The 10522-nt window shown below is 33.5% G+C and overlaps 1 protein-coding gene and 1 pseudogene across 2 annotated transcripts; both read right to left on the bottom strand.

Annotated features, from left to right (window-relative positions):
- Positions 1-6: 6 nt before the first annotated feature.
- Positions 7-2984, bottom strand: LOC131534636 (major histocompatibility complex class I-related gene protein-like). 2 transcript variants are annotated; one of them, XM_058767640.1, is made up of 7 exons: positions 2482-2984; positions 1587-1844; positions 1129-1407; positions 763-1038; positions 568-678; positions 444-476; positions 7-320 (listed from the first exon to the last, which is right to left on the bottom strand). In XM_058767640.1, exons 1-7 carry the CDS (start codon positions 2534-2536, stop codon positions 271-273), a joined length of 1062 nt encoding a protein of 353 aa, XP_058623623.1. In that variant the 5' UTR covers positions 2537-2984; the 3' UTR covers positions 7-270. The 2 variants fall into 2 exon arrangements, with proteins under 2 accessions (XP_058623623.1, XP_058623622.1); XM_058767639.1 differs by having other exon boundaries at positions 568-1038.
- Positions 2985-4410: 1426 nt separating this feature from the next.
- LOC131534635 (H-2 class I histocompatibility antigen, D-P alpha chain-like) lies at positions 4411-9755 on the bottom strand (annotated as a pseudogene).
- Positions 9756-10522: the final 767 nt, after the last annotated feature.

Here is a 10522-nt window from a genome sequence, read left to right as displayed (position 1 = left end):
TCTAAATGTCATGCTTGACAAAACGACTGACTTGCAGACATATGATAGTATTGTCATAGGCCTCATGCACCGAGTAAATTACACTGGAAACTGTAGTCACATAAATGTACTAATTAGACTATGCTAAATTAGAGGAAAAGAGAGAGGATTTATTTAAAAATAAATAGCGTCTCAGGAGGATAAATGAATAAATACATTTTAAAAAGGACTTTGCCAGAACATATTTTGTCTGCTGTTTGATGTTTCTCCATTCATCAGCATTGAATAGTCTCATGACATTGACATGAATGTTGATGTTGTGTCCTCACTTTCGCCAGATGCTGAAAATAAATGTAATGATTAATGAGTGAACAATAAATGAAAAACACTAAACTTACTATAATTCACCAAATTTTATTCAGTGTATACATAATTATACATAACTACATAATTAAACTACTTACCAGAAGCAGTACAATGACCACTTTTAATAGACTCTAAACAGCAAAAGGAAGATTGGTTGTTTAAAAACATTAAGGCTCATTAGATAGATAGATAGATAGATAGATTAGACAGATCTTATTATACCTGCACATTGTCTTTTCCAAACAGCAGCTGCAGCTCCAAACACCAACATCAGAGCCAAAACCGCCGTAAGTGAAGGAATCACTGATTTAAATGGTTCCCCGTGATCAAACTCTGAAACATCAACCAAAGACTGAGAGATTGACTTTTTGTTTTTGTTTTGACTGTTAGATTGTGTTTTCTGTAAGAGCTCATTACCCAAAGTGACGTCCAGTTTGTTGTCCAGACTGAGGTGTGTGGCAGAGCAGGTGTATTTGTGTTTGTCTGCAGCACTGATCTCCAGACTCTTCCTCATCTGGTACGTCCCGTCATCATTGGGCAGCAGATCTCCTCCAGTGATCTCATGATCAGCTACAGGCTGCTCGTCTCTGAACAGGGTCAGGTTGATGTGACGAGGGTAAAATCCTGTTGCCAAACAACTCACACGAAACCCAGAAGATAGATCTTTCTGGAGGAGCCTGACTTTGGGTTTCACTGTGGGGGAAAAGGCAATAGAAAGATATTTGTATTTCGATACATATCTGCCTGAACACTTTCAGTTTTCCTGTGTGTCAGTCATCATACCTTCTCTATTGACTTGCTTTCTCCTTTTTTTAAGGTAACCACTGAGTGTTTTGATGCAGTATGGGTGGTATAAATGTTCATGGTTCCTCTTGCTGATTTCAAGATGGGTTTTCAGCAAATGAGCTGAGATATTTAAAGTACCCTGATATGTAAAATTCTTGTCAACATATAGCAGCTCATCAGTGGTGGATCCTCTGAAAGCATCCCGTGTGATCATTTGTCCCGGTTCACCATCATCCCTCAGCTCACACACAACCAGCCTCTGAAGGGCAAGAACACCTAGAATTGAGGGAAAGGTTATGTTTATTTAAAAATTTAAAAATAATAATAATCATACTTTATTATTGTTATTATTATTATTATTGCTCAAATGACTGTATTTCTATAATTTATAGTGTATAATGTTTCTAATAAAAGCATGATCCAATTCAAAACAAATACGTAATTGCAGTACTTACCATAGGTTTTATTTAAATTATTTGTTCCTTCTAACCATTTTTCCATAAAAGATGATTGTATGTAGTCACTTATAGTCAGAAGAACATTTGAATCAAACACATCCTCTTCAGCTGTTGTATTTCCTCTTGAATGGAGAGTTTTCGTCTCACCGTTATAAAACATAATTCTGACATCATCCAACATTGCTATATAGCTAAATTCAGGAAATGATGTTTGTCCTTTAATGTATGTTGCAAGCAACCATAAAGAGTGAGAGCCTGTGAAATAAAACATAAATTTTGACATTTAGTTGATTTGTTAACTTATTTTTAACTGCTATTTTTATGGGGGGGTTTTTTTGTTTGTTTTTTTAAATCTATATAATACACATGCAGGCTTGCAAAGAACATATACCATGATCTGCTGCGACTGAGCAGATAAACCTTCCTATATGAGTGTTGCTTCCTCCTAAAGTTCTCTATGGAATCAAGAGTTGCTGTGCAATAGGAAATTTTAAGCCATAAAATATGCATATTAACTCTTGAGTCAACATTGTGAAAAAGAACCAAGCAGAAGTGTACATTATTATTATAAATCTGTACAAACATTGAATATTGAACAAGCATTACTTAAAATAAGGTTAAATATTCTTAACCCGCTCAATGCTCAAAAATTACACAGAATATTAAAACCTCAAAAGTCTATAAGCAAGCTCACATAAAATAATAATGTGTTGTTTTCATTTAAATGTAGCCCACTGGAAGCACATTATTGTTCTGTTTAGCTCTTGTTATTTACAAGAATTGAGCTGTGATTTTCTGAAACTTGATTTTGAGGAGATATTATTTAATACATATTCTCAGTGAAAGCAGACAAGTAAACAATGAGTTTTAAATAAGACTTTCAAAATCTTACCTTTTGGAGCGGCTATTGGAAGTGAAAGCAGAAAAAGATGAAGAATGCTGTTCATATTGCTGACTATATGCTTTCAGTCAGCACTCACAAATGATCAACACTGAAATAACTGCAGGCTTGTTCCACGCATTTGGGTCATTAGCGATTGTTCACCGCTTTCTAGCTGTTAATGTTTTGCTAGTCATGTAATGCTTCTGGTATGGATAACCTTTACACCATAAACAGGCCTTGACTTCCCCTTTCACATTTGTCTCAAGCTTTTCTGATTAACAGACCACCGTTAGAAATGTATTACTTTTAGGTTTCAACTGATTTAAAAATATATTTTGTCTGTTGTTTGAAAGCATTTATCCACTCATCTGTTACTTTGTGTCAAAACATAAAGCAGCATAGATAAAAATGTATTTTAAAAATGTTCAGACATTCTTCAAACGGTGAAAAAGAAATGTAAAACTTATCTTTGTATTTGATCTGAGTTGAGCGGAGTATAGAAAACAGGACAAAAGAAGGGGAAAGGGACAAGTAACAGTGCAATTGATTACTAAGACACAAGATGGCGCTAGTTGAGTTTGCATGAATAGAAAGCGCGCGAGCGACCGATGCCTACCGCAACTGACCATACAAATTCAAGTATTCCAGAAAGTCGTTTGTTCTGTGTAAAAATTTTCGTGAACATAGGAAAAGCTGTTATACAAGAGACTGTTGTAATACTGAAAAATAAAGAATTAACGCGCAAAATACAAAATGTCCATAGGATTTTCCCTTTTAACTCCACTCAACTAAATGTTTCAGCAAGCGATATGAACAAGAGTCATACATGAATCAAAATTTCTTAATTTCAGTACAAGCAATAAATTTGTCAACCCAAAAGGTAATTCATATAACTCAATCATTCCCTCTGGGATTTCTAACAGGTATTGGTTCATTAATAAAATAAAATAAGAATGATTACAATGCTAATTTCAATTAACATGAACCTAGTCTCAAAAATATTAATGTAAAAATCATGTATGTATCCACTTTAATATTATATATTTCAACCCTCTTTTAAAAGCATAACCTTTCTCAAGAAAATGAAAATTTTTATTTTTTATATTACAATAATAATAATACAATATTACAATAATCAAATGTATGGCCTTGAAGGATAATATACACAGACATTATAGTATAAAAACCCCAACGATTAATTTGAACAATTATTATATTGAATGAATTACAGTAGGAATTGCGTATTCACAAAAGTCATAAGAGTAGCTAGCAAAACTGGTAGAATAAAAAAATCTCTTCAAAAAACAAAATCTTCCTCATCTAGTATAAAGGAGAAAAAGAAAAATATATTTGCAAAGTACTGTTATAATGACAAAAATATCTTCAAAACAGTCTGTTGAGATCCTACAAAAAAAACTAAAATAATATTAACATTTCATGTTTAAAATAAGCGTGCGTACAAATTAGTACACAGCACCTGTATACTGTACTTAATTTAAAGAAAAAACTACATTCAGAAAAAAAAACGTCATGTTGTTATCAAGCATTAAAACATATTCTCTGCAGCCACATTTAGTCATTGTGTCGAATAAGTCGAACAAGTTTAAGTTTACACTGTTCTATTCAGATGGTACTGTGTCAACACTACTATTGTTGCTTCATAAATAATGGCCTACGTTTGTACTTTCCTCATTTTGAGTTGCTTGTAAATACTCATTTATAATCTCAATTAATCTTTGGTTTTAAATCCAAAGTGTTTTGAGTATTAAAATAAAGAAGTGCTGCTGTGTCACTGCACATCCAAATAGTTTTGTAAGGTTGTAAATCTGCTAACATTTAGGAACAAAAACAATTCTACAAATTTAAGACACAAAATATTTTAATGATGAAACTTTGAACATTTGTATTAATCTACAGTAAAATATGAAAGACAAAAAGTAGCTCCGTAGAATTGACATAAACTTCAGGATGCTGGGTCCATGTTTTCCTCAGATGCTGGAAAATTATTTATTTATTGATTTAAAAGAAAAGAAAACTAAAATTCAATCATTTTATTTTTCCAGAATTCTAAACAAATGGCATAATCAAAAGTTAATGATGTACTCACTAGAAGCAGAAGAATAATCACTCTTTATGGAAGCTATAACATGAAAGAAAATAAAAATAGGATTATTAATGCCAATTTAAAATGGAATTATAAATAAAATCAATGAATGATTTATCATTCACTTAAGTTCTTGTACCTGCTCGTCTCCTTCTGCATTTATATATGATGAGTCCAGTTCCAAACACCAGCACCAGAGCCAAAACTATCAGCACTGAAGGAATCAATGATTTAAATGGTTCACCAGGGTCAAATTCTGAAACAAACGTGTTAAAATTGTCACAAACAAATTAGAAACTCAGGGATAATGGGATATTTTATCATTTTAAATCATTACCCAAATCAATGTCCAGTGTGTTGTCCAGACTGAGGTGTGTGGCAGAGCAGGTGTATTTGTGTTTGTCTGCAGCACTGATCTCCAGACTCTTCCTCATCTGGTACGTCCCGTCATCATTGGGCAGCAGATCTCCTCCAGTGATCTCATGATCAGCTACAGGCTGCCCGTCTCTGAACAGGGTCAGGTTGATGTGACGAGGGTAAAATCCTGTTGCCAAACAACTCACACAAAACCTTCCATCTGAGTTTGCTTTCTGGATATTTTAGGGCTGTCAATTCAAAACCTTATGTTTCTTTCTTTTTTTTTTCTTTTTTCAAGATTGGAGTTGACCTTTTCTATCGACTTGATTTCCTCTCTTCTTGAGGTAATTTTTCAGTGTTTTTATGCAAGCTGGGTAGTACACATTCTCACGTGGACAGTTGCAGATATGGTTTGAGGTCTTGCTGTGTAACATGTTCCTTGATAATTAAATTTGCCATCAAGATAACAGAGCTCATCTGTGGTGAGGCCCTTGGAAGCACTCCTGGTGATCATTTGTCCTGGCTTGTCATTGTCCAGCAGTTCACACAGAAACATCTTTTGATGAACCTGAAGACCTGAATGGACAAAACTCAACTAAATAGATCTGTAATCTCTGAAGAAAGTTAGTAGTCATTCATCTCAATGACATTGCTTGGCCAGCACTTTGTGTTCCAGCTACTGTGTTCCAACTAAATACTCCACCATTACTGATATAGTCTACTGTACATTTATTACTTAAGTGAAAATTACCAATACAGGTATATTACCAAAACTTGTGAGGTTACCAAACCACTCAGGAAACAGGAGGATGACAAGCCATCACATAAGTGTTTTTTTTTTTTTTTTCAAATGATATTTCAGACCCTCTTTACTTACTGCCAGTAAGGTTACCCCCATCCATCACAATCCATCTCTCCACAAAATCATCATAAATATATTTACTAATGGTGCGGATATGTTGTGGGTCAATCACATCATCTTCATCTGTAGTATTTCCTCTTGGAACATATGTCCATGTCTTTGAATTAAAGTACAACATCAACTACAACAACTACACCAACTACAACTACAACATCATCCAACATAAATGTGTTACTATATTCAGGAAAGAATGTTTTTCCTTTAATGTATGTTGAATGCAAACACAGAGAATGTGAACCTGTGAAAAAAAATACAAATATATTTTATTAGTTTATATATTCCACTTAGTGAAATCAGTCAGCACAATCAACTTACCGATTCAAATACTGTGTGAATATGAGATTTAATTAAAAAAAAAAAAATGATAGAGAGGACTCAAGGAAAAAAAGTTCATGTAATGTGGGCTAAAAAAAAATAAATGATAGGCTATCGTTCACATGACGTATCATCAAGTCAACTGTGAATTAAAGCACATTAGGAGCTAACCTTTAGACAATCCGGTAACACTTTATTTTAGGTTCTTTTAACTAGTTGCTTATTAGCATGCATATTACTAGAATGTTAGCCATTTATTAGTAGTAATTAAGCACATGTTAATGCCTTATTCTACATGACCTTATTCTACATCCCTAATCCTACCCAATATCTAAACTTAACAACTACCTTACTAACTATTAATAAGCAACAAATTAGGAGTTTATTGAGGGAAAAGTCGTAGTTAACAGTGAATAAGTGTTCCTTATTCTGAAGTGTTACCGACAATCCTTATTTGAAATCTTACCCTTCAAGTAACTGCTGGAACTGACAGCACAAGCAGGATTAAAGTTATAGCCATATCTTGATATTGAACCATTTTTGGATAGCCTACTCGAAACCTTAAGCGAAACTACATCTGGCTCGCCTGGTTGTTTATTTAGACCTGCAAAATAGCTCCTCCCTTTTAGAAACTCACCTTGAAAGGTGATAATTGAGTGAGACTTTCTGCACCTTTAGGCCAGTAGGCGAATGTGTGTCTGTGTATAATGCAAATACTCTGGTCGGACTTCATAGGCGTAAAAGATATGGCATCTTAACACAACTATGTGCATATATATATGCATATATATATATATATATATATATATATATATGTGTGTGTGTGTGTGCCTATATATAGTTAAGAAAAACTTTTTCCCTCCCTCTCTCTTCCTTTTGACTGGACTCTTTAAAGTATTGATTATATGTCTGTTGTTTAGTTTTTTGTTGGTTTGTTCGTATAAACACGAATAATCTATACAATGTATTTTTTTTTTTTTTAGAGAAAACGTGTTGGGCAACTCCCGCCGGTGGCAGCAGAAGTTGATGTGTTGCAGTAGTTTTTTTGTTTGTTTGTGTTGGCTTTGCCCCCCTCCTGAAGCTTTTGTTTTGTTAATATTTTTGTTACTAGGCCTATTATTATAACATTATCAACATTATTCACCTGTAAAAGACCTTGAAAATAAATCCCTAAAAGGTAGCCTACTTTGTTTATGTGTTGAGTGCTGGGACAGACAATAGATCCACCTCTCTTTCGTTTTGCCTTATTACTCAATCAGACCACCAGATGTCACTAAATGGCTATAGTTCAGTCGACCTAAACAACCAAAACTAAACTTATATTAAATTAAACTGTCATCAGAAAATTAAAAGCATTTTCTGGGAATATCTAATAGGTTTCATGGTTTTTGAATGAAATAAAACTAACTTTACTTTAACCAAGAGTCCTTTTATCTTTTTACCTTCAGCACTAACAATATAAGCATGAACTTTAAGAAAATCTGGTAACACTTTATTTTAAGGTGTCCTTGTTACACGTTAAATGTACTTACGATTATAATAACAATTAATTATGCATAATTGAATACAAGTAAACCTAAGCCAAACCCTAATTCTAACCCTAACCATTTAGTAAGTACATTAATATTATGTTAATTAATATTACTCAGTACTTAATGAATAATTACACTGTAACAACAACACCTTAAAATAAAGTGTAACCAAAAATCTAAATTTTAAAAAATGTATGACATTAAAGTATATATATATATATATATATATATATATATATATATATACACACACAAACATTATATCACATCATCAAATAAATAAATAAAACTGTAGTGGAAATGGCTCAAAGTATCTACATTTCTGTAAATCTTCTCCACTTTTAGGTCAAGGAATAGAAAGGTATGACAGTGTGACAATCAGTCAGTTTTGTGACAGTGGCTGACACTTGCAGACACAGATGTTCACTACTTATGTCTCAACCAGTGAATTAGCCATGGGTCTAAGTGCAAACCAGATGGGCTCGAGTTAGTGATGCGGACTGGAGTCGAACTCGAGTCGCATTTTTATAGACTTCAAATTTAACTCAGACTCGACCTGAAATGACTCCAGACTTGACTCGACTCGAGGAAAAGGACTCATGCATATTTTAAAAGCAACTCGAGTCTTTTATCCTTAAATACTAATATAACTGATATTCAAAAGTTGGACCGCACCCCGGATCGCGAGTCGTAACAGCAGCACCATTTTAAGTGAGCGGCGCGTCAAAACAGAGGAGCGGATAACATAACAAGCGCCCAGGGTCGTTTATGACAAATATATTTCAGCCATAGGCTATATAGCCTACTCTAGTATTTTTATCTAAAGCCAAGCGCGTTTTATTTAAGCCCTTTCAGCTCTGTGCGCTTTCTCTCTTTATCTCCAGGCGCGCGCCGGAGCGGATGACGCGGTTATTTTAACAACAACAGAAACACGGTGAGCAGTAAAATTATAGGTTAGGGGAGCGCGGGGCACAAAGTAACGCGGGGTTAGTTGTAACACACGTTTTTTAAATATTTCCACACATGCTAGCATAACCAAATTTACAGTATTTACTAGTTACCATATCAACATTATATAGAGAAAAAAAGTGCGCCAAAATTCAAAAGTATTTTGAAGATATCGCTGAACATTTATTTTACCATAGTAAAATTAAATTTCTGGCTTAAGTAAATTTTTCATCTCAGTTTTAATTACTAATTTAAAATGAGACAAATCTGCTATTATTTTAATCTCCAATCTGTTATTTATCAGTTTAGATCGTTTTTTAATGCCTGGATAACTACCAGAAGACACTAAACGGGTTTAAATTAAAGTTGCACAGATGGGGTAAGTTGTAACACTGCGTTACAATCTGCCCTGCCGTGCTATTCTATGACATTAGCGATGTAATTCACACTATTTACTTTAATACATTTTAATGAGAAACGACAAGAAACAAGTGAATAAAGACTGACAATCATTGTTCAGAAATGATTATTTCAAGACATGTAAAGCATTTTGGCTCGTTTATGTGGGCTGTCCCAGGCATGGTTGCAATATTTTCATTGTCAAACTCAAAAATCAGATTACTTTTAATTATTAAAAAACGCCATTATTTTATTTAAAATAAATAATTATTTTATTTTATTAACAAAATATTTTAGTTTGTCTTGTATATTTTTTTCATAAGATCAGATAACATTTTAGGGTGTCATATGGTCATGTTACAACGTGCCCCTCAGCTGTTACAATGTACCCCACCTATGGGGCATGTTGTCACATTTCACTTCCAATTTTTGAGGGTAAATAAAGAAAAACGTATACACTGTATTTATGAAATAAAGCGACATATTTGTACTAGACAAGTGTGAAATTACTGTGGATAAAAAAATATATACTCTGAACACAAAGTGGATTTACACAATTTGAGAAAGTCAAAAAGTGTTACTTTGTGCCCCGCTCTCCCCTACTTTAACTAAACCACAGCAGAAAAAACAAACAAACAAACAAACAAAAAAAACAAAAACAAATATAGATATTTTTCTTACTATCTATAATATATAACCTATGACTGTTCAAACCAGATGTGACAAGACGTTTCTGATCTACACTTAGCATTATTAATCTGTAGGCTAAGAACATTTCAAAAGAATCATGTAATTATAACTGGGAAAATCGTTGTTAGATGGTCAAGACGAGATCGTTTTGATTGTTGTAGCTACATTGTTTTTAGTAGATAGCCTAATGCTTTTAAGTAAAATATTAAAACAGTATAGATTTCATGAAGAAAACCCTACAATATGTGTTTCCGTCACATGGCCTCGCATGTATCTAAATAAATGTATAAATACAATACATGTAAAAATGTACTTTTTCAAAATGTATTTATTTATTTTTGTCAGGACCTCTGCTTGAAAGAAAATATAGAGGCCACGCCTCTTGGAACATTAATTGAATACCCCTGACTTATATCATAAAGAAAAACTTTATTTGTATGGTTTTGTGATATCTGTATCACAGGCCGTTTTCTTATGTGTCATGGTAGATCAGACTCTTTTTATAGAATTTGATTACAGAAAATCAGTTTTGAACATGGTAATGGATTAAAACATAATTAAGTAACAGGCTGGATTTATATTAACCTTACATCTTAACACCTCTTTTTTTACAAAGCAGATCATAAATCATATATTTTGTCTGTAGCCTATAAAACAGCTTCATAAATAGGAAGATTTCAGTACATGAGGATTCTGAATGGGATTTTTTAGCGAGCCATTAAATGACTTGAGACTCGACTCGGACTCGTGACCAGAGACTCGAGACTTGACTCGGAGTCCAGG

This window comes from Onychostoma macrolepis, chromosome 25, assembly GCF_012432095.1.
Source record: "Onychostoma macrolepis isolate SWU-2019 chromosome 25, ASM1243209v1, whole genome shotgun sequence".
NCBI lineage: Eukaryota > Metazoa > Chordata > Actinopteri > Cypriniformes > Cyprinidae > Onychostoma > Onychostoma macrolepis.
The sequence above is the reverse complement of the archived record's forward strand: the minus strand, read 5'-3'. Positions and strand labels throughout refer to the sequence as shown.

Excerpts from the sequence above, each read along its gene's own strand:
- LOC131534636 (XM_058767639.1), bottom strand. The coding sequence starts at position 2,536 with ATGAACAGCATTCTTCATCTTTTTCTGCTTTCACTTCCAATAGCCGCT. Across the intron at positions 1,845-2,481 it reads TCCAATAGCCGCTCCAAAAG|GCTCTCACTCTTTATGGTTG; the intron begins GTAAGATTTTGA and ends TTTATTTCACAG. Across the intron at positions 477-567 it reads TTGGAAAAGACAATGTGCAG|AGTCTATTAAAAGTGGTCAT; the intron begins GTATAATAAGAT and ends TTTGCTGTTTAG.